Genomic DNA, 26,767 nt, shown 5'->3' on the forward strand with positions numbered 1-26,767 from the left:
CTATATATTAAAAAGAAACATTGCGAATTTTTTTGTTGTTTACGCGTTATTACGAGAATTTGTTTTAATAATTTTAATTACAAAAATTTAACAATATATTAAATTTAGACTAAAGAATATACGAGAATTTGTTTTAATAATTATTCTATACAACACCATAACCGATTCTATAGAATAATTCTTTTTAAAAACATTTAAAATAAATAAAAATATATATTTTTGAATATTTTTGTTGGTCAATACCGGTCAACGATGATCAATGCCGAATTTTGATGATTAGTGTACCGGAATAAAATGTTCGTGATGTTGGCTACATGTCGTCATATAGTTGGTATATGTGGGCATGCAATACATTTAGTTCGTGTAGTTGGTTGTACATTTTTAAACTTGGCATGTATAGCCATGTATTCTGTTATACTTCGTGTAGCTGACTATCTTTTTTCCTATTATTTATTTGAGTTTATTTTCACAATTAGAAATATGAGAGATCAATTTTTTTTTCCTTTTTTGTAATATTTTTTTACTTAACTGTGTTTTTTGTTTGTCCTCAATTATGATTGTAGTATTGTTAGATTGTTGATTTTAATTTCTCTTTTCATATTTAAATTATCAAAGATTCATATATCATCGTGTTTATAATTTTTTAGTTTTAGTTTAAATATTGTATCTTTAAATTATTTATTTTGGTTTCTGTGGAAGTCGAAACTAACACAATCGAGATTTGTCTAGGGTTTTATTTTAGGGATACGATAAACGTGAATTCTCAAAGAACAGCAGAAACGATTGTAACCAAAGACGGTTTTCTTGATATTATTAAGAAAAAGATGACTTTGATCGTACAAGAGTTTGATCGTAAAGGAAAAAGATGTTTTTGCTGTGAGAACTTTGCGTAGTGTAATTTCTAGAGCGATATTGCCTCCCCTTTGCTTGAGCCTTGAGTCTCTTTATATATAGGTGATAAACCGCCTCTCCAGCGATATTCTCGGAAGATTTCCATTTATCTTGAAGTCGGCTCAGAATATCGCGGATTAGGATAGCTTCCTTATTTTTCGGGGGTTTCATGATTTGAGTTGATCTTTCGAGATTCTCCCCTATCATTTCCGGGTCTATCGGAAATGATCCTTCGGAAATGACACCTTACTTGGAAATGATACTTTGAAGGTGAATATTTACCAAGTCTTTGCCTCGGGTGATGATGAAGACTTCGCCTCTGAGAACTTGTGCAACCGGCTCGGGTACACAGGAAGGACTGGCTCGGGCACTCTTAGGATGGCTTGTTTGAGTACCCCGAGGCGACGGGCTCGGGCGCTCCGAGGCGATTGGGCTCGGGCGTTCCGAGACGACTGGGCTCAAGTACTTCCGAGACGACTGGGCTCGGGTACCCCCGAGGCAATTGGGCTCGGGTGCTTGAGACGTCTTGTTCAGGTATCCCCGAGGCGATGGGCTCGGGTCTCCTAAATCGATTAGGTGGATAACCCGAGGTGGATGATGCGATATCCCGAGGTGATCTCTGTAAAACTCCCGAGGTGTTCTAAGTCTGGCTCGGCGCCAAAGGATGGAATCCGACCCCAACAGTTAGCCCCCCAGCTCGTTAGTTTGGGGAACCAAGCGTGACGAGCTCTATGACAATTAGGCCGAGCCGTTTACTTTGGACAGTTCGGTCGCTTTAAAGTTTTTGGCGATTCGAATTCCTGTCGTTTCATCTTCTCTTGGCGTGTGACGGTTGGGATTCCTTCTCGAGAATTGGAAAGGTCATTTCGCTGATTCCCGAGATTCATGCGGATGCGAAGTATCCTACTCAATTCGTGCGTACCCGACGCGCCTTAGACGCGGATACGATGTGTTTTATTTGGCTCGTTCGTACCCGACGCGCCCTAAATCTCTATAAATGTTAAGCCTCCGACTTATTTTTTTTTCATTTCGCAATTGCAAAGGAAAATTTTCAAGGTTCGTTCTCTTCTCTCTGATCTTGAGTTCTTGCATTTTCTACTTTTTCCGTTATACTTCCGTCGTAGCGCCACCGTCATTAGACCTAGGTTGATTTCTTCGATCTGTCAAGCTTTGTTCCTCCGATCAACTTCTTCAATCTCCCGAGCCAGAAAATGTCTCTCTCTGATTCCAGTGATTCGCCCCGAGGTGACACTCATCTCCCTGTCTACAAGAGAAAGATGGTCTGGAGTTCTTCGAGCGACCCCGAGGCGGATACCACGGACCATCAGATCGTGTTGTACCGTGGTAGTGATGCAGAGTCGGCTTCACGGGAAGAAGACCCGAGCCGTTTCATTGCTCGGGAAGACGCGATTGCAAATGTGGCTCGGGATCAGGATTTGCTAGACGATCCCGAGGCAATTTTGAATAGGAGGGGGATACATCCACCGGCAGTTGGTGAAGCTGGAGTCTCACGCTGGCAAAATGCCCCCGAGGCGTCTCTTCTTCCTATTAAGGCCGAGGAGGTTCATTATGACTCTGACGAGGCGGCCAGGTTGCTTCAAGCTAAAGTCCGAGCAGCCAAGGGTCAACAGAAGAGAAAACGAGCCAAGAAAGCTAGGAAACCCGATCCCCCGGGTTCCACCTTATGCACGGAGGACTCCCTTCGGGATCTCAAGGCCCGGTTCGGTTTTAGCGAGGGAATTGAACTAAGACTTCCAACTCCGAATGAGCGAGCAGACGATCCGCCCGAGGGTTTTTCACCCTTTATGAGGGGTTCTTCTACCATTGCTATCTTTGGCTTCCAATCCCGAGGCCGATTTTGGCGTTTCTGTGGTCGTACAAGATTGCTCTATCCCAGATAACGACCCGAGGCCTGCGGCATCTAGTGGGGATTCTAGTCCGAAGTATTGAGACGGTCAATATTGTCGGCCTTAGCCACTTGAAGAATCTCCTGGAGATCCGGCGCATACCAGGCCTCGTCGAGAGATTCTACATATCTCCGAGGCCAAATAGGAGGGTTATCGGTAGTTTCCCGAGCAAGGATGAGAAGTACACCGATAACTTCTTCTACGTAGCCTTGAATGAGTATAGTGTCCACGAGGACTACTTAGGGAAAATTGTTGGAAAGTGGAGACAAATCGGTACTACGCCCGAAGCCGTATTTGCTGTTTCGTTTTGCTTTAACCTTTTTTTTCTGATCGTTTTTCTTGTTCATGCAGATCGGAACCCGTTGTTTCTCGAAGACGTTCCCGAAGGTTTTCTAGATCTCCACGACGAACTAATTGCTCGGAAGTGCGATTGGACAAAACACTTCTCCCAGGAAAGAATTGAGAGAGCCTTGCGTTTGCTGCACGGAGCTCCCTGCCAGTCTTCTTCCGAATCGTCCGATCATCGCCTAGATCATCTTATCGAGATGCAGGGCGCTGCGCAGTCTCTGAGAGCCAGGAAAGCTGCTGAAAAGAAGGCGGCTAAGGAAAAAGCTGTTTTGGAGGCAAACTTCAGACCTCCTACTCCTCTCGAGGCCAACCCTGAGGTCGTTGTTGGTGCCGAGGCAACTGATGAAGCTCGGGATACGGTTTCGATCGTTCCCGAGGTGGCCGGGCATATGTCCCCTACGACCGATGTCCCCGAGGTGGTAGGGGCTCTGGTCATTGCTGCTCCAGCCGCCGAGGCGAAATCCAAAACTAAGGGAAAAAGACCCCGAGGTGATGGCTCGGGAGTTTCTAGGAAGGAGAAAAGGAGTCGTAGCGAAACTCCAGAGTACAAGGACAAGATCGCTTCGGCGAATTTTGTCGCTTCGTGCTCGGGTCCGCCACTGTCTGCTCCCGATGCCTTGTTGGAGGCTCAAAACTACCGTGAAACCACTGCTGGATTCCTGAAGGTATCATCGATCTGTTCCTGACGTATTTTACTATCGTTTCCATATTTGCTTGCTAATGATTCTCGTTCTATTTCAGGCCTTCCATTCGATGAATTCCATGGTTCGGGCCTATGATTTTGGAGCTCGGAAGTCCGAGCTGGCCCGTGAGAGATCGGAGACATCCCGAGCTGAGGTCGAAGCTAGGTTGTCCGAGGCGATCGCGGCTAAACAAGAAGCTGAGGTGTTGGCCAAGGCCGAGAAGGTGGAGCGATTGAAAGCTTCTGAGGATAGCCTGCGGACTCAGAGAAAGCTTGAGGTCGAGGTTGCGCGACTCCATCGGTTATTTACTGAAGAGAAGGCTCTCCGGGAGAAGGAGATTGTCAGAGAACGGAGAGCAGCCAAAAGGGAGTTTGCCGAGAAGGTCAAGGCTATCGAGGCGAAGATGGACCAGTTCGGGAAGGTATCCACGCGCTACATGTACTTGGTGCAAGCGCGGGCCAATGCCGAGCTGATAGCTGAGCTGGAGGAAGGGATAAAGGTAGAAGATGAGAAGGCCGAGGTCCTTCAATGGACGGCTGAGTATGGGGACGCCGAGGATGAGTACGTCCGTCTCGGAACCGAGCTGCGAGAGGACTTGAAGCTTCCTCCAGTTTCCCCGGACTCTGTCGACGATAGCTTCGGGAACCGTTCGATCGAGGGTGCCGCGGCTGCGATAAGTGTTGCCGACCAGTCGGGTTCGAACCGAGGTACCGAGGTAGCTCAAGTTTCGCCGGTTAACCAAGACTCGATCTGATCCCGAGATGTATTTTTATTCTCTCTTTTGCCCTTTTTGTAAGACATGCCTGGACGGCTTTATCCATTGAATGCTATGTTAAGTAATTTTTATCTTAAAACTTTTCCGAACTGAATCCAATACTAACGTCAAATAGCTTGATTTATCTTCCGAGCCAAAAGCGAAAAGAATCGTGCACCAGTGTTAAGTTAACCGGGTTTATGATTTGCTCGTTGAGAAGTTAAATCCAAACGTTTTTTAACTTTCGAGCCGAAAGCGTAGTGAATCGTGCACCAGTGTTAGGATAACTGGGTTTTGGCTACGTGGGACTAATCTTTATCGGTCGCGACCCGAACTGATATAGTCGAAGCCAGTGCTTACAAGCGAACTGGGGTACCAGTGTCGAAGTCAACTGGGTTTTCTGAAGACAATTTCTTTATGGCAAGGTATCTCCGACCGAATCGTCTCGAATGCTTATATAGCGCGCTGTAACCGAGGCGGTGTAATGAGCTCTCTGTTCGTGGACGTGGCCATCGTCCGAACGAACTGTTGGCTTTGTGGGTCGATAAGGAGACCATAAAGGTTCCTGAGATGAGTTTTGGGATAGATGTCGAGGTGGATAAATTTGAAAATCCGAAGGGTAAAAACTTAGAGAATTTGAAAAATTTAGTGGGAGTATATGTATACGGACCCACTTCCCCCTTTTTTAATTAGGGGGGTAGTTGAACTCGTCCGAAGACGAGCTGCCTACGTACCTTTTTCAGGGATCAAGCCACCCCGTAGTTCGAATACATGCGTACCTTAGGTTTTTAGCGGTAATATTTCCTTAGATGCATTGCGTTCCAGGATCTAGGTACCGCTTTGCCGTTCATATTGATGAGTTCGTAGACGCCGGGACGGATTACCTTTGCGATCGTGTAAGGTCCCTCCCAATTCGTGCCGAGCTTACCTGCGTTCTGCTCGGCGGTATTCTGGAAAACTTTGCGCAGTACGAGCTCTCCTTCGTGGAAGCGGCGATGCTTCACGTGAGAATTGTAGTACCGAGCCGTTGTATTCTGATAGTTCTGCATACGGATCAAAGCCGAATCTCTTCTTTCGTCAATTAAGTCCAGCTCGTCCAACATCATCTGAGTGTTGGAATTTTCCTGCTCGGGGAGAAAACGTCTTCTCAGTCCCGGGATCTCGGCTTCGGTGGGAATCACACACTCCGTGCCGTAGACAAGGGCGAAAGGTGTTTCTCCCGCGGCCCGCCGCGGCGTGGTTCTGTGCGACCATAGTACTCCTCTAATTCATCGGCCCAGCAGCCTTTCTTCGCGTCGAGGCGCTTTTTTATTCCGTCGAGAATTGTCTTGTTTGCCGCTTCGGCTTGTCCGTTCCTTTGAGGATACCGAGGCGTAGACTTGTTGAGGCGAATTCCCTATTTATCGCAGAATTCTTCGAACCGAGCCGAAATAAACTGCGATCCGTTGTCTGTAACGATCTCGTAAGGTATCCCGTGGCGGCATATGATGTTCTTCCAGACAAAGTTCTCCACCTGCGCGTCTTTGATGCTGGCGTAGGAGTCCGCCTCGATCCATTTGGAGAAGTAGTCTGTCAGTACGAGGACGAGTTTCTTCTGCTTGGAGTCGTGTAGAGGTCCGATGATGTCCATGGACCATCGCATGAATGGATAAGGCGAAGTGATGGAAGAGAGGAGCTCGGCGGGTTGATGAATGGTTGGCGCGTGTCTCTGGCATTTATCACACCGTTGAGAAAACTTCTCGTAGTCTTTGACCATTGTGGGCCAAAAATATCCGTGGCGTTTGATCTTTATAGCCAAGGTTCTCCCGCCAGAATGGTTCCCACAAGATCTGCCGTGTACTTCTTCCATGACTCTCCGAGCCTCATTTCCTTCGACACAGATAAGGAGGGGACCGGAAAATCGCCATTTAAAGAGTTCTCCGTCGATCAGAGTATACCGAGCCGCTTTGGCTTTAAGCTTCCGAGCTGCCCATTTTTCAGTAGGAACTTCTCCATCGGCTATGTAGCTTCGGATGGCTCCTATCCATTTGGCGTCGCTTCCGTATTCGGGCTCAGTTGCGTCCGTAGTTTGCTGGTTTAGTAGTTCGATGTCCATTTCTTCCGGTTCTTCTGTCTCCCGAGCTGTTAGAACTTGATCCTTGCTATTTTCTTCAATGCTCGGCTTTTCGATGAACTCGACCTGTATGATTCTCTTTAGATTCAGAAGGCATTAGAAAGACTACCGAGGCATTCCGGGCCCTGTTATCCCTAGAGTAACTTTTATCCGTTGAGCGACGGCCCTTCCACTCGGTACCGTCGGGAAAAGGGGGGGAAAGCTCTCCGTTCCTGGTTCTCCTGTAGCTGGATCGGGTCGGAGGTTGAAGCTAGAGCTGCTAAGGCATCGGCCGATGTGTTTTCACCTCGTGGGATTCTGGTTAATTTGAATTCGCCGAACTGTTTCGCCAAGTCTTGCGTGAGAGCAAGATACGCTTCCATTCGTTCGTCGCGAGCCGCATATTCTCCATTGAATTGATTAGCCACGAGCTGGGAGTCGCAAAAGGCTCGCAGCTTGTTGATCTTAAGTCCCCGAGCCAGCTTAAGTCCTGCTATCAGCGCTTCGTACTCAGCCACGTTGTTAGTCGCGTCGAAATTCAGCCGAAAGGATTGTTCAAGGATTTCACCCTCTGGTGATGCTAGGCGGATTCCGACGCCAGAACCTTGTTTCGAGGATGAGCCGTCGACGTGGAGGGTCCAAACAGCGTTGGGTGACTCTTCTCGGGCGCTTTCTGTTGGCAGCTCGATGATAAAATCGGCCAGGACTTGAGATTTCGCACATGTTTTGTTCCTGTATTCGATGTCGTACTCGCTGAGTTCTACTGCCCATTTGGCCAGGCGTCCCGATTGGCTCGGACTGTGTAGGATGGTTCGGAGTGGTACGGGCGCCATGACGACAATTGAGTGAGACTGGAAATATGGCCGTAGCTTCCGAGCTGACATTACTACGGCGAGGGCGAGCTTTTCAGTTTGCGGGTAGCGTGTCTCTGCGTCGGTGAAGGTTTGCGAGACATAAAATATCGGCTTCTGCTCTCCTCTGTCTTCCCTGACTATGACTCCACTTATCGCCGTATCAGAGACTGCGATGTACAGAAATTATGGCTCGCCTGGGACTGGTTTCGCCAACACCGGTGGATTAGCCAAGTACTTCTTCAGTTCCTGGAAAGCTTCTTCGTAGCGATCGGTCCATTCGAATTTCTTGTTTCCGCGCAGAGTATCGTAGAAAGCCAGGCATTTGTCAGTGGACCGCGAGATGAATCGGTTCAAGGCCGCGACTCTCCCGGTAAGACGTTGGACTTCGCACTTGTTCTGTGGTGAGGGCATGTTCAGTAGAGCATCGATTTGCTTCGGGTTTGCCTCGATGCCTCGGTGAGTTACGAGATATCCCAAGAATTCTCCCGACTTTACCGCGAAACGACATTTTGCCGGGTTGAGCTTCATGTTGTGCTTGTTGAGCTGACGAAAACAGTCGCGTAGATGGGCTATGTGATCGCTCTCTTCAAGGGACTTGACTAACATGTCGTCGATGTAAACTTCCATCGTCTTCCCGAGCTGCTCGGAGAACATCCTGTTGACGAGTCGTTGATACGTTGCACCAGCATTCTTGAGTCCGAAGGGCATGACATTGTAACAGTAGATACCTCGGTCTGTGATGAAAGCTGTCTTCTCGCGATCGTCGGGATGCATGAGAATCTGATTGTATCCTGCGAAAGCATCCATGAACGATAGCAAATTATTTCCCACGGTTGCTTCCACTAAGCGATCGATATGTGGGAGTGGAAAACTGTCTTTAGGGCAAGCTTTGTTCAAATCGGTGAAATCGACGCAGACTCTCCACTTGCCGTTCTTCTTTTTAACCAGGATAGGATTTGCTAACCAGTCCGGGTATCTTGCTTCGGAGATCGAGCCGATCTTTAAGAGCTTTTCTACTTCGGCGTTCACGGCATCTGCGCGATCCCGACCCAATTTTCTTCGCTTCTGCCTGATGGGTTTGAAAGATGGGTCAACATTCAGCTCGTGGCAGATTACGTCGATGCTTACCCCAGGTAGATCTTCAACCGACCAGGCGAAGGTGTTGATGTTCTCTTTGAGGAATGAGATGAGCTCGGTCTTGATTTCCTCGGTTAAATCGCTGCCAATTTCCACGCATCGTTCAGGCCGTTCGTCGTCGAGGCTAATGGAGATTACAGGATCCGAGGTAGGCTTCTTCTCCTCGCGCGCCTCCTCGATCTGTAATTGCTATAACTGTTTAGATATAGCCTTCTCTTCACTCCGGCCAAGTTTTGATTTCTTGCGATCTGTTTCTGCCTTCGCTTCAGTGACAGGGTTTCGGAGTTTGTGTGCTGCCATGAAACACATCCGAGAATTTTTCTGACTGCCCCAGATCGTTTTCACGCCATTAGGGGTCGGGAATTTGACACACAGATGATATGTTGATGCGACAGCTCGCATTAGATTTAACCACGGAGTTCCCATTATGGCGTTGTAGATGGTAGGTCGATCGGTGACTGAGAAGTTGACTATCTTTGTTACCCCGCCGGCTCGGACTGGTAGTTGGATGGTTCCAAGCGTCATCAACGTTTCCCCTGAAAATCCGAGGACAGGCCTCGGGGTCGGAATCACCTGTGACATGTCGATGTTCATTTTTCGGAGCGTTTCGCGAAAGATTACGTTGATAGTGCTGCCGGTGTCAATTAATACTCGGTAGATATCATGGTCTCCTATCGCTAATGTGACGACGATTGGATCGTTATGAGGCATGTCGAGCCCGTTCGTCTCGCTTTCTTCAAATGTGATCACGTCGTTAGGTCGATCGAAGTGTCTTGTCCAGTTGCTAGGCGTCTCGGCTCGGCGTTGATAAGCTTTGATTGCCGCTACGGTGTCAGGACAGTATGGCGATCCACCCATTATGGTGAGAACCCTCTGCCGCGTACCATCTCGGTCTTCGTCTTCCGACCCCCGGGTTCTTTTCTGAGACTCCAGGTTTCTTGGTTCGGGGTCTCTTCCCGGGTTAGTCTGCTCGGGCTCTGGCTCCGGCTCGAGATCCTTAAGAGTGACATTCGTCCCGAGCTCTCCAGCTAGGAATTTGGTTGCTAACTTGGCTCCGAGGCTTCGGCATCTCGAGGTATGGTGGCCGAAAATTTTGTGGTGTTCGCAGTATTCTTGATCATTGCTCGGTGGCTGATCCCTTGTCCAAGTGCAGGACTCTCTTCCTCGCCCACGGCCTCGGCCTCTTCCTCGCCCACGGCCTCGGCCTCTGCCGCGGTCACGGCCTCGGGGCGTGTCAATCTGGTAGCTATGGTATCCCGAGAAATTGCACCCTTCGTGATGCGTATACGTAACGCTCTCACGTGTCTTCTTCTGGACCGGAGGTATTGCTTGGGCTTTATCGGTTTTCTCGGCTCGGGGCGCCTGTTTCGTTGGCTCATGCCTCTTTGCTAGCAGCGCCATCTCTTCTTCGTGGGCGACGAAATCCGAGGCTCGATGCAGCGCGTCGCGAATTGTTGTCGGTTTAGACAGATTCAACTCTTTCCTGAATTCTGACTTGTACCAGAGAGCCTTCTTTAAAGCTGAGAGAGCTGCTACATCTGTAATTCCTTCGACGTTGGCTAGCGTCGACTTGAAGGTCTTGAGGAAATTTCTTAATGGCTCGGTGGGCTGTTGAGACAAGGACCACAGATCCGCGTCGGAAGTTTCGGGGTCGATGAGCATGGAGTATTGTTTGAGGAATAATGTCGACAGCTCGTCGAAACTATCAATCTAGTTTCGTTCCAATCTTGAAAACCACTCTAATGCGGGTCCTTTGAGGTGTTCCACGAACAGTAAGCACAGACCTGCGTCTTTTTCCCCGGGCTTGAACCTGGCTCGGGCCACAGATATCACGAACGATTTAATGTGGCACTTCGGGTCGGTTGATCCGTTGTAAGAGTCGATTTTAAACTTTCCCAGATTGGACATCGTCGTTTCGGAAATTCTTTTGGTGAAAGGCGTATTCCGAGATTCTTCCAAAATTCGGTCGATGTTCGGTGCGGAGGATGAAACGCTGTGTATCTGGGTTTTGACGAGCTTCATATCAGCTTCCGCCTTGGCTAGGGAGGCTTGGATCTTGCTTAGCTCGTCTTCTCTTTCGGATTCTTCGGCCCACCTTATGTTTTCCTCAGTTTCTTCGTCATCAGTAAGGTCCGTTCGCTCGGCGGAGTTAGCTCCAGCTCGGGTACGCTCATCTTGCAGATCATCTGGCTCGTCCGTCAAGTCCACTGCGTCTGGCTCGGTGGGATCATCTTGGTTCTCGCGTCTGGCAGGGTCGGCTCGGGTTGCGACTCTGGTGTTGCCGGTTGGTGTCGCGAACGTGAGTCTTGTTGGGTTGATGCCAGGTAAGTCCCTCCGAGCTCGTGGCGGCCGAGTCTGGAAACGCGTGGTTTTTTGTTGCCCACGTGTTGCGATTTCGTCGACTCGCTGCACCAAGGTTTTGTTAGCTTTCTCTTGATCGTCAGCTTTCTTCTGGAATTTAACCATCAGGTCTTTCAGTTCGGCTAGAGTCGCTATGATCGTCGGATCGGCTTGAGGATTCTGAGGGTTTGGAGGGTTCGGGATCCCTCCTCCGGCTGGTGGTGTCTGACGACCGTCTTCGTTCGTCGTCATTTTCGGTAATCGAGTTCTGCGTCTTAGGGTAAGAGAATTCTAATGTATCCCCACAGACGGCGCCAAACTGTGGAAGTCGAAACTAACACAATCGAGATTTGTCTAGGGTTTTATTTTAGGGATACGATAAACGTGAATTCTCAAAGAACAGCAGAAACGATTGTAACCAAAGATGGTGTTCTTGATATTATTAAGAAAAAGATGACTTTGATCGTACAAGAGTTTGATCGTAAAGGAAAAAGATGTTTTTGCTGTGAGAGCTTTGCGTAGTGTAATTTCTAGAGCGATATTGCCTCCCCTTTGCTTGAGCCTTGAGTCTCTTTATATATAGGTGATAAACCGCCTCTCCAGCGATATTCTCGGAAGATTTCCATTTATCTTGAAGTCGGCTCAGAATATCGCGGATTAGGATAGCTTCCTTATTTTTCGGGGGTTTCCTGATTTGAGTTGATCTTTCGAGATTTTCCCCTATCATTTCCGGGTCTATCGGAAATGATCCTTCGGAAATGACACCTTACTTGGAAATGATACTTTGAAGGTGAATATTTACCAAGTCTTTGCCTCGGGTGATGATGAAGACTTCGCCTCTGAGAACTTGTGCAACCGGCTCGGGTACATAGGAAGGACTGGCTCGGGCACTCTTAGGGTGGCTTGTTTGAGTACCCCGAGGCGACGGGCTCGGGCGCTCCGAGGCGATTGGGCTCGGGCGTTCCGAGACGACTGGGCTCAAGTGCTTCCGAGACGACTGGGCTCGGGTACCCCCGAGGCAATTGGGCTCGGGTGCTTGAGACGTCTTGTTTAGGTATCCCCGAGGCGATGGGCTCGGGTCTCCTAAATCGATTAGGTGGATAACCCGAGGTGGATGATGCGATATCCCGAGGTGATCTTTGTAAAACTCCCGAGGTGTTCTAAGTCTGGCTCGGCGCCAAAAGATGGAATCCGACCCCAACAGTTTCCATGTTCAGTTTAAATTATATAAGATTTATAATATATCATAGTTCTGATACTTTTAGATAATGACATGTGTCATGATTTAAATTAAAAATTTACATTATTTATATCAATTTTATTTTCTAATTAGAAATATGTGATGATTTTAAATAAAGTTTTGTATTGTTTATTTGAAATTCTTGAATATGTTAGAACCATATATGCTTCTTCTTTGTTTTTGATATTTTGAATTTAATTATACTATTTCAAAATTGTTTATTTAAATTTCTATGTTCATATTTGAATTATATAAGATTCATATATCATTGTGCTTATAATTTTTTGAATTTATCAATTTTTATTGATTGATCATAAAGTCATTGCAATCGAATATATTACAATCGAACCCGCAACGTTAACTTGGAAGGCTAAGGGATTTAGTCGATTTATCATCTTTATATTTTTAACGTGTCTAATTAAAAACCATTTTGGTTTCATTCGCCAATTTTATGATGAATATTTTTAATTTTAGTTCTTCATATAAGTATACTATGAGTTATTGCTACGTGATATATCTTTCATTCGAAATAATTTTTAGTGGTGAAAGAAACACTGCAACAGTAAAAAAGTAAATATTGTTTTTACTTTTGAAATAAAACTACTAACAACGTTGTTAATTAATTTTTTGTTAAGTTTGATTTTAAGTTTAAGAAATTAAACCCGTCCATCGGACGGGTCCTTATCTAGTTTTTTATAATCAATGGTCAAACAAACATAAGAAAATATATATGTAAAGTTACCAAATTTAGATATTTCGAATTTATATTAAAATAAATTGTCTGGTTACAATTGGAAAACTAAATTAACATATACTTGAAATTTACACATAAATTAATAGAAAATGCTAAAAAATATGATTAGTATTTATAAATAAAGAAAAAATAGATTATTAAAAAAAATTATATGTTATCTAATAAGATGATTTATTTAAACAAATAAACCATGTAATAAATAAATAAACAATGTAATAAAAAAAAAATTCTATGTTACCTATGATTTAATACATTGTAAAATAAAAATAAAAACCTTAATAATAATTGTTATATTCAAATTTGAAATAAATATATATATATATATATATATATATATAATTTTTTTAATTAATATATATTATTAATAAACCATTACAAAAGCCATGACAAAAAAAGTCACACAGTTTTTTAAGCAAGATACACGATACAGTCGTTGGACAATATTACATAAATATGATAACCGAATCTTCCCCTTTGGTTGGCTTTTAGAAGAACTAGCGACGTCCACGGTTCCCGCGCCTACGATTTCCGCGTCCACGGTTACCTTTTCACCGAGTATTAGAGGACGCTTGTATCTCCTTAGCTTTGATGGACGGCTTAACCGGTCTTTCGCACAAAAGTCGTTGTCCAGAAAGAGTCATTAGTTCCATCAATCCATATCCATTGTCTGAATTAACTGAAACAATTGAGTCTGTATCTGAATTAAGAGAATCCCCTTCTGAAAACGAAGAGCTCAAACGAATAAACTTGTTTTTAGCAAAGACGTGTCTCAGATTTAAAAATTAAAATTTAGCAAGTCGTCAAAATATAGTTAAACTCTACAAATCTATATTGCTTCACTATTCTCTATTCATTATACATATATCAAATATATTAGTTTTAACAAAATAGAAAATGAATTTCAAATATACAATTTAACATGTGCATAGCACGAGTCCTACCTACTGTAGTTCTGTTTTTAAACAAAGAGTCTTGATCTCATATAAAAACAAAAAAAAATGATTTCGGGAAATGAAGTGTCAATGAGACAATTGTTTTACCATGGTGCTATTGCTACAGAGGATTTTTTGGTAAAATATGAATTTATTTTGTATATATAAACCCTAGATGTTGAGGATTCTTAATTTTTCTTGCGAGCTCAAGAAGAGTTACATTCACATCTTTGATCATTCATCATATTTTCTGCAAAATTCAGATTATTCGTAGATCACCTTTATATCAAAGCCTTTCTTGGTATATTGTTCCTTCATAAGCTGCATGAATCTTGCCACTGTTTTTAACTAAACTAGGTCAACCAAATCTGCAGATCTCAATCGAATTTTATCCATGGATGGCCATCTGTCTCAATCTTTATCAACACCCCGGCCCGTCCATAAGGCAGGTAAAGCCTTTGCTTTAGGCCACAAATTATAAATAGAAGAAATGAGGCCACATTTTTGAGAATTTCCAATAGTCCAGTGACAAAACCTTAACCGGAAATGTTATTTATCTCTCAGGTTCAAGTCTCCATGGATGATGTTTTAAATTTTTTTTTTTTAAGTTTTTTTTCAAATCCAATTATGCTTTAGGCCACATATATTGTAGGACCGGCCCTGATCAACACTCACTCTCCCAATCTCTCAAGAACCACAGCAATGAAAGAAAGAAAGAAAGAAAAAAAGAACAGAACAGGAACAGAGGTTCCAAGAAATAGGTAGAAGAAGAAAAAGAAGAAGACGCGAGGCTTTTACGAGTTCGGGAATTGATTGAGATCCCTACGTCTTAGCTAGGTGATATTAGCAATTTACTATCTTCTCAGTTACTGAATTTCTCAGAAGAAATTACACATGTATCATGCACAAGATCGATTCAAGCTCTACCTTTTTATAGCATGTTTTGTTACAACAACTATAACAACCTTTTAACCATAACATGGACATTGAACCAAACCTAAACCGAGTCTACGGAAGCTCAATTATCGGTTCTAATCCAATATACATAGCAAACCCACGGTTAAAACAGTTTCGGTATCACTTGATTTCCAACACCAAGCTCAACACTATCAACAAAAATAAATTGGGGTCAAACTATTAAAGTTTGATTTCCCTTAATATGAATACTACTCATGTAACTTTTTTTAATCCGAATCGCATTTTGTTTTTTTAGACGATGATAACTAATGGAAAGCAAATTTAGGAACTTACTATTGTATTAGTCACTTGTGCTCTCTCCGGTGTGCTTATTTTTGTGAAATTGGAATTGATCACATATATATGGATGTGATCATTTATATTTAGTATTATTTTACAACAAGAGTATAAAAATAGCATGAACTTACAAATTACCATCCAAACTTGAAAAAGAAACTTGATATATGCATGCTCTTTGAGATCATCACACGAGTTGGTCAGAGCCACCTTTCCCAGTCTTTCCTTCGGCGGCTGGTCCATGTTGTTTTTCGACTTTACTATCTACGATTCTCTCTCGAGGGTTACACAAGATTCTTCCTAAAAAATGAGAAGCAATTGCCAAGAATATGATCGCTATGACGATCAAACACCATTGCCAGATTGGAACCTCCATATCTTTAGTTTGGATTTTTAGTCACACAAAGTAAACGCAGAGCAGAAGAAGAAGAGGAGGAAGATGCTTGAAAGTTGTTGGTACTGTTGACCAAAAGGAGTAAGTTGTGAAGAAATGATACGCAAAGATTTGTGGAAGGTAACCAATTTTGTAAACTTCGTAGAAGAAATTGAACTCAATAAAAAAATATCTATACATGTATGATGACATAGGAACAATAATATAGTTTAGTGGACCTACCAATAATGCCCTTTAAATAGTTTTGGAAGCTACTTAATTAAGAGTTTTTTTTTCACTTGGAGTTGGTGTATCAAAATCCTGCATATATTAATTACCATTGTGGTAACGCTTGAATTTAAAAAGCACAACATAAGTTATTAAAAAAAAAGGATACATCATTTCGGATTTAAAGTTTAGTTTGTATGGTCTAAAACTTCGTTTTTGGTTATCGTTTAGGATATCTATGTAGAGGAAGAAACCACATAGATACATGAATCAGAGAAGTAACTTTGTGAGGTTGTTTCTTTTTTCTTTTTCCTTTTCTAACAAAATGCGAGTTCAGCATAACCAACAATATGGATACAACCAACTAAACTACATATTAATATGGGAAAGTTGTCATAAAATCTGTCAAAAAATACAAAAAAAAAACTCTAACTTTAATTTGGGTAAAATAATGCGCTATTTTTTTTATTGCCTTTTTATTTTAATCGATATAATTTTTATTGACTTTCCATTTTAATCGCTAATTTTTGTTGAGTTTACCAAATAAGGCAATGGACCGTCATGATTCAAATACGAAGTGAAACCCATGAACTCCAATACATTCCAATGTGTGTGATTGAATGCGTAGGGGTTTCTAGTTTTTATCTCATATTTGGTGTGACGAGAAACATTTCTTATATCTCAAGTTAACTTCAACATAATAACCCTAAAGATTTTTCATATTAAACCTTGTAACTTGTTATTCAAGTTACTTCAATGAATAACCCAAGTAAGTTTTGTTTTCTTCTTTTCGACAATGATGTATTCAGGTAATTTTGTTCGGTGAAAGGGAGGAAGTGGGCAGCATGTGTTATTCAAGCAGAATGGAAGAGACATTGTAGAAGGAAGTTCACAAAAAAATTTATTCGAAGAAGAAAGCAAACACATCCAAGTTCAAGTAAAGAAAATTTCTAGTTCAACGAGTCAGCCCATGTTCCATGGGACAAATCCTAACAGTACAGTTTGTTAAATAAATGTTTAAATAGGTCGCCATAAACTCTTTGTACTACTATTAGAAGAATGATTATTACTAACTTAAGTTTGTTTAAAGCTATAATTGATTCTTAACCAATTTTATTTCTATTGTAATATGATCTTGGATGAAGATCTATGTCCCTTGAATACACTTCGTGAGGTTGGATGAAAACAGTTTGCGGATTGACTGTTTTTGGTGGTGGTGATCGAGTATATGATCAAGAATGGTGATGTAATCGAGTAGTTGTTGTGATAGAGTAGATGGTGGTGATGGTGTGATCGAGTGATGGATCAGTGAAGCGGATTGAATGGAATGATGAATGGTGATGATGTGAGATCGAGTGATGATGGTGATGATGCGATCGAGTGATGATGGTGATGATGCGATCGAGTGATGGAGAAGGTGTGGTCGAGTAGATGAGGCGAGATCGAATAGAATGGTGAATCGGCGAAGCTGAACGGTTTGAATGGCTTGTGATCGAGTAAGTGTTGGATATGAACGGATCGAGTGATCAAGTGACGAATGATGATGAAGATGCGATCGAGTGATGATGATGCGATCGAGTGATGGTGAGGAGGTGAAGGGTCGAGTAGAACTTCCAAAGGCTGCGAGTTTCCTTTGAACTTCTGGGCTTGTTCGTGCTTGGATATGACACACCAAGAGCATTCACAAGTGAGAAAGGATATTACACACCAATCTCATGATCAAACAGAATCAGAAAGAGATTTTGATAAGAAATTGTTTGATGCTCGATTACAAGGAGAAGAAGTGTTTTTAAAGAGGTAGAAGAGGGTCTAGGAAGTTGTAGAGTCAACCTAGGAAAAGAAAACGAAATTAAACACACAAAGACTGAATTCGAATTTAAAACGGGCTTCTCCTTGGCAATGGGCTGCGAGACAACAACGGGCTCGAGTAAAAAGTGTGTGGGTTTGCCTCGTTAAAAACCTCTCTTGGAAAACCCATTGGGACAAAACCAAGAGGAGGGAAAAAGAGTGCAAGTCACACACCTCCATTGTTATCACTTGAAAGGCTTTAATCGTAACCAATGCGGTTGGATAAGCATCATGTTCAAGGCTGCCCTCAATCTGTTGTAGAAGTGTTGTAATGGCTTGATTTAGTAGCTTTGTCTTTGATCTTGTCATGGGACCGTTGGAAAGATACAATGTAACATTCTCTTCAGCTCCAAGCTCTCCATCTTCATACTTGGTCGAGTGCTTGATCGAGTGGTCCATTGCGTCATCAGTTTCAAGCTTCATTGAGTCTTCAGCTGCTTGGTCGATTGAGTGGTCGAGTGACTGGTGGTCGAGTAGTTGGTCGAGTAGTAGGTGGAGTGACTGGTCCATTGAGTGCTCGATTGCCTGCTCGATTGACTGCTCGATTGCCTGCTCGATTGACTGGTATACTGACTGGTCAAGTAACTCTTCTGGTTCAAGCTGCTCCTTAGCTTTGTGTTCCAAGCTTCCCAATATCACATCATCCTCTCCCAGTTGAAAAAGATTTGACCTCAAATCTGTTTTATCTGCATCAAAAGAAACAAAGTAACATTAAAACCTTTACCAATATTGTACTTACCTTGGAGATCAGTTGGATGATGTTTGTTGTTGTTATGTTGGAGCACTTGAAAGGGTCTATCCATCCTTGGCTTTAGCTTCAGCTTGTATATTCCATCTGGTGGTGCTTCTTTGATCAGTATGTAGCTACTGAGGTCTTGATGTTTATCTTGGTCCAAATCAGGTGGTTTGAATCGGTTATCTTCCTCTCTTCTTCTAGTACTTCCCATGTTCTTCAAGACTGCGTTAACACCTGCATGGGGCTCTTTTGACAAAGACAAGCGAATCATATCTGTGTGATAAGGAATAAAAGGCTTTTTGAGAACGTAAACACTTACCTTAGGGATGCTCCTCTGCTCAAATAATGCATCTGGCGGATTCTCCTTGAGTTGAATGGAACACATGAGTCTTTCTCCTTGACCAAGCATCAACACTGAATTACCGTTAGTGAAATCCCTAGTTTCACTCATGTATCTGTCTTTGGATTCTTTTCGGATGTATGGAGGTTGATGCCAATCAGGAGGCTTTTCTTTGATCGTCAATGGATTTAGTGCACCTTTAGCTCTTCTCAAGTCTTCATGGCTATGGTGTAGGACATTGAATGTGCTTTTCCTTGATGTCAATTCTCCTAAATATTTATGCTTCTCCATTGCTCCTGTTCTTTTCTGAGCACTCATGGGACAGAGCAAGTGCATTATACTTGAAGTAGAAAATTCAAGAACATGATCTTTCACATTGGGATTGCAAAGCTCAATGAATGGGTTCAATTCACATGACATGTTTTTAAGCACATGTTTTGTTTCAGAAAATGTTTTAACCAATGCATATTTAGTTTTACTTCTAAACAGCTCAAATGCATTGCTACACAAAGAAATCCTCAAAGAAGAGCTAAATTCATGAAACTCATCAAAAAGAAAACCATTTGACCTAAAGAATTCTTCAGGTTTGAATGCTTCAAAAGTTGGAATCATTTTGTCAAAAACAGATTTTGAAACACGAAACTCTTTTACCTTTTCTAAACCAAAACGTTTTTCATCTTGAGCAGAAACTAACACAAACAAATTAGTTTCCTTACAGTGCTTTAGTTTGCATCCATTTGCCTTACGGATTGGTTCTGGAACGAAGTCGAGTGGCTGCTCCAAGTGACTAACTGAAGGAAAACTCCTTGGTGTTTCTTCTAGTGATTCATCTTCTACGACCTGCGAAACAGTAACAATACTACTCGGATGCACCGGTTCTAATTGGATTAGTGTTTCACAAGCTTGATTATTTTCAAGCACAAAATCAGGTTTCTTAGACAGATCACACGTATCTTTCACAATTTCAGTAAGAAGAGGAAACTTAGCTTTTTCTGAAGGAGAAGGAAGAGCACACTTAGCTTTTTTGGGTTTGTTATAAGTGTTGAGAATCTTGAGAACTTCTTCTTTAAATTGTTCTTCTGCTATGGAGTTGCTCCTAGCGCTTTCCTTTTGTTCCTTGGGAGCTAAGCTCTTCTTATGATGATCAGATCTCTCTTTAGTAGCAAAACGTCGATGTGAGACTGGTTTCTTTTCTCTAACTGCTAACTCTTGCACTGTGGCATTAGCTAGTGGAGTGCATGGTGCTTGCGGAGCATACTTATTCCTTAGTAGTTTCTTAAGATCTCTCCATGAGGTGATAGGTGGCTCCTTGTAATACCAGCGATCATCAACTTCTTGTACCCACCAGTTGTAAGCGTCTCCAGTGAGTTGGCTAATTGCACTTCCTAGACTCTTCTCGCTCAAGAAGTTGTGGTAATAAAACCATTCGTCCATGTTTATCTCCCACTCTAGGTAGTCTCTTTTTCCTGAAAATTTATAGAGTGCATTAGCAGGTGGAGAATCACAATAAAGCACAAGTTTGGATTTAGGAGTATGAGAGATTTTCTGCAGGCTACTCCATGTGGATCTCAATGTGTTGTCTGGTGGCTTGGGTTTAAGCTCTTGTTCCTTTCTTTTCTTGTAAGCCTCAAATTTCTCGTCCATCATTTTTGTCATTGTGGCTGTGAGAGCTTCAAGCACTAGTTTGCTGCAGTTTTCTCCTTCCTTTGCGTTCACCATGTCCCTGCAATGACCAAAACAAAATAAACAAGTAAAGTGTTCCTTGTAGATCGAGTAACAAAGCAATCAGAATCTGAAAAGTCAAGATTCTACACAACTTCTAAAGAATCCCAATCGAGCAAGCATAGAAGTCAAAGAGTTTTGTTCCTAATCGCTCGATCGAGTACATATTTGACTAGTTCAGAACGTGATCTAAACGATTTAACAAGTTTCATTCAAATCGGATAAGTACTCAAGCCTTAAACGATGAAACAATTTCGCAACACAAATTAGAAGTCGAAAAGTCTAGATTGATACAACCTGACACGAAGTGGCTCTGATACCACTTAATATGATCTTGGATGAAGATCTATGTCCCTTGAATACACTTCGTGAGGTTGGATGAAAACAGTTTGCGGATTGACTGTTTTTGGTGGTGGTGATCGAGTATATGATCAAGAATGGTGATGTGATCGAGTAGTTGTTGTGATAGAGTAGATGGTGGTGATGGTGTGATCGAGTGATGGATCGGTGAAGCGGATTGAATGGAATGATGAATGGTGATGATGTGAGATCGAGTGATGATGGTGATGATGCGATCGAGTGATGATGGTGATGATGCGATCGAGTGATGGAGAAGGTGTGGTCGAGTAGATGAGGCGAGATCGAATAGAATGGTGAATCGGCGAAGCTGAACGGTTTGAATGGCTTGTGATCGAGTAAGTGTTGGATATGAACGGATCGAGTGATCAAGTGACGAATGATGATGAAGATGCGATCGAGTGATGATGATGCGATCGAGTGATGGTGAGGAGGTGAAGGGTCGAGTAGAACTTCCAAAGGCTGCGAGTTTCCTTTGAACTTCTGGGCTTGTTCGTGCTTGGATATGACACACCAAGAGCATTCACAAGTGAGAAAGGATATTACACACCAATCTCATGATCAAACAGAATCAGAAAGAGATTTTGATAAGAAATTGTTTGATGTTCGATTACAAGGAGAAGAAGTGTTTTTAAAGAGGTAGAAGAGGGTCTAGGAAGTTGTAGAGTCAACCTAGGAAAAGAAAACGAAATTAAACACACAAAGACTGAATTCGAATTTAAAACGGGCTTCTCCTTGGCAATGGGCTGCGAGACAACAACGGGCTCGAGTAAAGAGTGTGTGGGCTTGCCTCGTTAAAAACCTCTCTTGGAAAACCCATTGGGACAAAACCAAGAGGAGGGAAAAAGAGTGCAAGTCACACACCTCCATTGTTATCACTTGAAAGGCTTTAATCGTAACCAATGCGGTTGGACAAGCATCATGTTCAAGGCTGCCCTCAATCTGTTGTAGAAGTGTTGTAATGGCTTGATTTAGTAGCTTTGTCTTTGATCTTGTCATGGGACCGTTGGAAAGATACAATGTAACATTCTCTTCAGCTCCAAGCTCTCCATCTTCATACTTGGTCGAGTGCTTGATCGAGTGGTCCATTGCGTCATCAGTTTCAAGCTTCATTGAGTCTTCAGCTGCATGGTCGATTGAGTGGTCGAGTGACTGGTCGAGTGACTGGTGGTCGAGTAGTTGGTCGAGTAGTAGGTGGAGTGACTGGTCCATTGAGTACTCGATTGCCTGCTCGATTGACTGCTCGATTGCCTGCTCGATTGACTGGTATACTGACTGGTCAAGTAACTCTTCTGGTTCAAGCTGCTCCTTAGCTTCGTGTTCCAAGCTTCCCAATATCACATCATATTGGTTTTTCTGACAGAAATATGGATAATATATAACTTGAAAAATAACATAGACACGATACAAATAATCACTTAACCAAATGGGAGTATAAAGACAACTTGGGGCAAAACCTATTATGTTGAGGGCTCTTCTTTGCTAAAGTATATGCAACAACATTAAAGGACCAATTTACACATATATATGAAAAAGGCAAGTAATTTGGAAAAAAAGGAAAGAAATTAGACATGTTAAGTAAATTGGGTAAATTACCAAAAACATATATCACCAATTTGTAGAAACTAGAAAGAAATTATTTTGTAACAGCTATTATTTTTACTAATTTTAAAAGCATTAGTAAAATTTGGACAATTCATTTTGGAGAAATAAACATAGTAAACTAAAAGTTATAATCTTTAACCAAATAAAAATAAGCAAACCAAATTAGATTGACAAAACCAAAAGCTAAACCGAACTAAACCAAAACCTAACGAAAAAGGAATATTCTCGAGAACCGACTTCACTCATCCCTAATTTACACACTCTTTATACTATTTCTCGCCGCCGCTTTTGTATCTTCTCTCTCGCTCGCTTTGCTCTCTCGGAAAATTTTGCAGAAAGCTCTCTCGTAAGAATCGATCTATCAACTTCTTCTCCATATTTTCTTCTTTCGTTTCGAAATTTCATCGACGATTCACTGATTTTACTTGGTGTTTTCTTTGGTACTAGATCTGAACTCAGAAAATCTCCGAGTTCGTATATCTTCTCCGTTTGAGCAATGGCGTTGGTAAGTACTCACTTCTGAGCTCATTAAATGTTCGATTAGATCCTTGACGATTGCTTTTAGTGATCTGTTGATGATAGTTTTCGAATTTGATTCGTGCACGTTGCATCTGAGAATATAGTTTGATTTTGGAATGATTTAGGTTTTGTATTTTGATTTGTTCTCGATTTGTGTATCTAGAGCTTTGTTTGTTAGTGTTTGGTATTTCTTCAATCATCTTGAGAATTGGATTTTGTGTTGCATAGAGAAACTAATTTGATGAATATAACTATGCAATTATTGTTGAGTTTCATTGATGAATTTTGTTCCAATCTTACTATTTTCAGGTTTTGCACACATACAAGGGAAACAAAGGTGCCAATAAGGCACTTGTTGCTGCGGAGTATGCGGGTGTGAAGATCGAGGAGGCCTCAGACTTTCAGATGGGCGTCACTAACAAGTCACCAGAGTTCCTTAAGATGAACCCTATTGGAAAGGTGTGAATTCTCTCTTTCGATAAGGTGTATGTTTTGATTGATGTTTGCTGTAATATCCTAGCTAATTAAAGGTTATGATCCTATTAGGTTCCTGTGCTTGAGACTCCTGAAGGTCCTATCTTTGAGAGCAATGCCATTGCCCGATACGGTATAAGTTCATTTCCCTCTATTTTCTTCTGTGCCACATGATTCATTGCTTGGAATTAATTGGTTATAATCCATTATTTGATATCCCACATCAGTGAGCCGTAAGAATGGGGACAACTCTTTGAATGGATCCTCCCTCATTGAATACGTAAGCTCCTGTTTATCCCATGGCCTCTCCTTTTAAAAAGTTTGTTTTGTTTTTACTATTATTGTACCTTTGTGTTCATCTCTTGTTTACTGTTGATTCATGTCTGTGCATGTGTTTACTTTTCAGGCTCACGTTGAGCAATGGATCGATTTTGCCTCGTTGGAGATTGACGCTCACATGTTGAAGTGGTTCGCTCCAAGATTGGGCTTTGCTCCCTTCTCTGCTCCAGTAAGTTTTCCCTCATATTTCGTGCTTGTCTCATGCACTCTCTGTGCTAACAAATCATGCTATTTTTTGTTCTCTAAGATTAGTAGTAGACTATTCTAAGCTCTTCTCATCTTTATAATGGTTTATATGAATGAAGGCTGAGGAAGCGGCAATTTCTGCATTGAAGAGAGGACTTGAGGCTCTGAACACACATCTCGCCTCCAACACTTACCTTGTTGGACACTCTGTTACCCTTGCTGATATTGTCACCATCTGCAACTTGAACTTGGGATTTGCTACAGTGATGACCAAGAAATTTACCTCTGCATTCCCTCATGTTGAGAGATACTTCTGGACAATGGTTAACCAGCCAAACTTCAAGAAGGTGTTGGGTGATGCCAAACAAACTGAAGCTGTCCCTCCAGTTCCATCTAAGAAAGCTCCACAGCCTGCAAAGCCCAAGGAGGAGCCTAAGAAGGCAGCCCCTGTTGCAGAGGCACCAAAGCCTGCTGAGGAGGAAGAAGCACCAAAGCCTAAAGCCAAGAATCCTCTCGATTTGCTACCACCAAGCCCAATGGTTCTTGATGACTGGAAGAGGCTTTACTCGAACACCAAATCCAACTTCCGTGAGGTTGCTATTAAAGGTATGTTATATGATCACTTCTCTTAATGTGTTTTTGAAGAGATGCAGGAAAAAAAATTTAGGCTTATAGAATCAATCTGTTAAGAACAAAGCTACAAGACTGTTGCGGACTTAGTCAACCTAATCAACTGATCAACAATAGAAAATCCATACCCTTACCAATCTGTTGTGACTCCTTATAATACCAGTGCTCTCTAATCAACTCACAGCAGCTCTAGTTTGCTAGATTCCCTCCCAAGCTAGATATAGTAGACTTATAGCTTAAGAGTTGATCCTGAAAGTACATTCTATTAGAAGCTCACTACCTTCAATGTTTGTATTCAATGCAGGATTCTGGGACATGTATGACCCAGAGGGGTACTCACTATGGTTCTGTGACTACAAGTACAACGATGAGAACATGGTCTCCTTTGTTACACTCAACAAGGTAGGAGGGTTCCTTCAGCGTATGGACTTGGCACGTAAATACTCCTTCGGAAAGATGCTGATTTGCGGGTCAGAGGGTCCTTTCAAGGTGAAGGGTTTATGGCTCTTCCGTGGACCAGAGATCCCTAAGTTCATAATGGATGAGGTGTACGACATGGAGCTGTACGAGTGGACTAAGGTTGATATCTCAGATGAAGCACAGAAGGAGCGTGTTAGCCAGATGATTGAAGATGCCGAGCCATTTGAAGGCGAGGCTCTTTTGGACGCGAAATGCTTTAAGTGAAAAGGCTCTTCACTGTCCGTTGTATCCCTCTTATCTCCATAGGGGTTTACTCTGTTACTCGTTTTGATATCTTCTAGAGTCCCTTACAACCTTTTGAAACGTAGATTCGGTTTTCTTTCTTGGATTTAAGAACTAGTCGCTTCTCATGTTATTGTGACAGAATGTCTTACTTAATACTTTACAACTTCTAGTTATTGTGTTTATTATCATTATTATCAAAACTCGAGTGTAACAATGTCACTAGCCGCATGATCCATCAGCTTGAGGCATGTACCCAATAAGAAAAAGTCTCACAAAGAGATCAAAAGAGACATCGTTTAAAAAAGGAAATAAGTTCCCAAAGAAATCGAAAAACCAAATACCTAATATGAGTTTAGAGATTAACCTAAATTAAGATATTCATAATATTATCTCAAGAAAATCCAACAAATCGAATCATTACAATATTATCTCTAGAAAGTCAACAAATCTTTAGCGTAACAGCTTTGATTATAAGATTATTACAAGTAGGCGGCGAACAAAAGAAACGTGTGAATGAATCCATCTTTCTTAATCTAAAAACCCTAAAAAAGAAATCTTCATGACTCTGTTTAGGAGGAGTAGTAGGGATGGTTGTCGTCATCGTCATCTTCAAGAATAACAGTGCGGCAGAGAGGGCAAAGAGTATTATCAATTAACCACTTGTGGATACAGTTATCATGAAACACATGGGGACAATTCGGCATCTCTTGAAAGTCTTGTACATCCTCTGACATATCCTCCAAACAAATAGCACATGTCTCATTGTCTTGAGTAGAACTAGAAGAAGATGATCCGATGAATCTCACTGTACCGTGAAGGTACATGTTAAACGGCGCTGGAACTTGTTCGGATGCTAAAGCCATCTCGACGCAGAGACGACTGCGTAAGAGATCGTCTTGGAAGGTTGAATAGAGGAGAGAAGAGGTCTTGTGTGGATCAAAGCTAACCATGTTGTTTATGATCGTGATTGGGAACGGAGGGGCATCATGACACGTGTCGTCTCTCTCAAGCTTGACATATATCTCCACTCTATTTGATGGAGACTTGCGTGGACTCGGAAAGACGTTAACATCGATGGTGATTTCTGGAAACATTATTGTTTTTGGAATTAGCAGACAAAGGTATGAAATCGAACAAGAGACAGAGGTAGAGAGGAAGTGATCTTTGTGTTGTGTTGAATGTTGACAAGTGATCTTGTGTTGTTGTTATTTTATAACTAAACTCTAGTCGGCGCTTTCCTTTTTGTTTTTACAATTTCCATTGTTTTTTTCTTAATCTCCTTTTTGTTTTTACAATTTCCTTTTTTTTTTAATCTCTAGTAATCATCACTAAGATTTGTAAATTGTTATTCTACAAAATTATCTCAAATCAATTTAAATTAATCTCCATAAAATTTAAAAGTATCTAAATAAATCCAAATTACGAATTCAATTTGGAAATCGTGGAATCAAATCCAAATGATTAAAAGGAAATCCCAAAACCCTGTATTATCTAAAATATAAAATGAAGAAAAGGAAAA

The 26,767-nt window shown here is 42.1% G+C and overlaps 4 protein-coding genes across 4 annotated transcripts; 2 read left to right on the forward strand and 2 right to left on the reverse strand.

Annotated features, from left to right (window-relative positions):
- Positions 1–3,343: 3,343 nt before the first annotated feature.
- Positions 3,344–4,583, forward strand: LOC110224515 (uncharacterized protein At3g60930, chloroplastic-like). Its single transcript, XM_021010615.1, has 2 exons — positions 3,344–3,811; positions 3,888–4,583. Exons 1-2 carry the CDS (start codon positions 3,344–3,346, stop codon positions 4,581–4,583), a joined length of 1,164 nt encoding a protein of 387 aa, XP_020866274.1.
- A 14,004-nt stretch (positions 4,584–18,587) lies between these two features.
- LOC110224516 lies at positions 18,588–20,552 on the reverse strand. Its single transcript, XM_021010616.1, has 3 exons — positions 20,268–20,552; positions 18,691–20,177; positions 18,588–18,605 (listed from the first exon to the last, which is right to left on the reverse strand). Exons 1-3 carry the CDS (start codon positions 20,428–20,430, stop codon positions 18,588–18,590), a joined length of 1,668 nt encoding a protein of 555 aa, XP_020866275.1. The 5' UTR covers positions 20,431–20,552.
- Positions 20,553–22,635: 2,083 nt separating this feature from the next.
- Positions 22,636–25,433, forward strand: LOC9330747 (probable elongation factor 1-gamma 2). Its single transcript, XM_021012446.1, has 8 exons — positions 22,636–22,741; positions 22,843–22,900; positions 23,224–23,373; positions 23,461–23,521; positions 23,616–23,668; positions 23,795–23,896; positions 24,033–24,519; positions 24,848–25,433. Exons 2-8 carry the CDS (start codon positions 22,892–22,894, stop codon positions 25,225–25,227), a joined length of 1,242 nt encoding a protein of 413 aa, XP_020868105.1. The 5' UTR covers positions 22,636–22,741; positions 22,843–22,891; the 3' UTR covers positions 25,228–25,433.
- LOC110224864 (E3 ubiquitin-protein ligase RHA1B) lies at positions 25,285–26,461 on the reverse strand. The gene has a single exon (XM_021012447.1). It carries the CDS (start codon positions 26,340–26,342, stop codon positions 25,818–25,820), a length of 525 nt encoding a protein of 174 aa, XP_020868106.1. The 5' UTR covers positions 26,343–26,461; the 3' UTR covers positions 25,285–25,817.
- Positions 26,462–26,767: the final 306 nt, after the last annotated feature.

This window comes from Arabidopsis lyrata (assembly GCF_000004255.2).
Source record: "Arabidopsis lyrata subsp. lyrata unplaced genomic scaffold ARALYscaffold_1, whole genome shotgun sequence".
NCBI classification, from domain to species: domain Eukaryota; kingdom Viridiplantae; phylum Streptophyta; class Magnoliopsida; order Brassicales; family Brassicaceae; genus Arabidopsis; species Arabidopsis lyrata.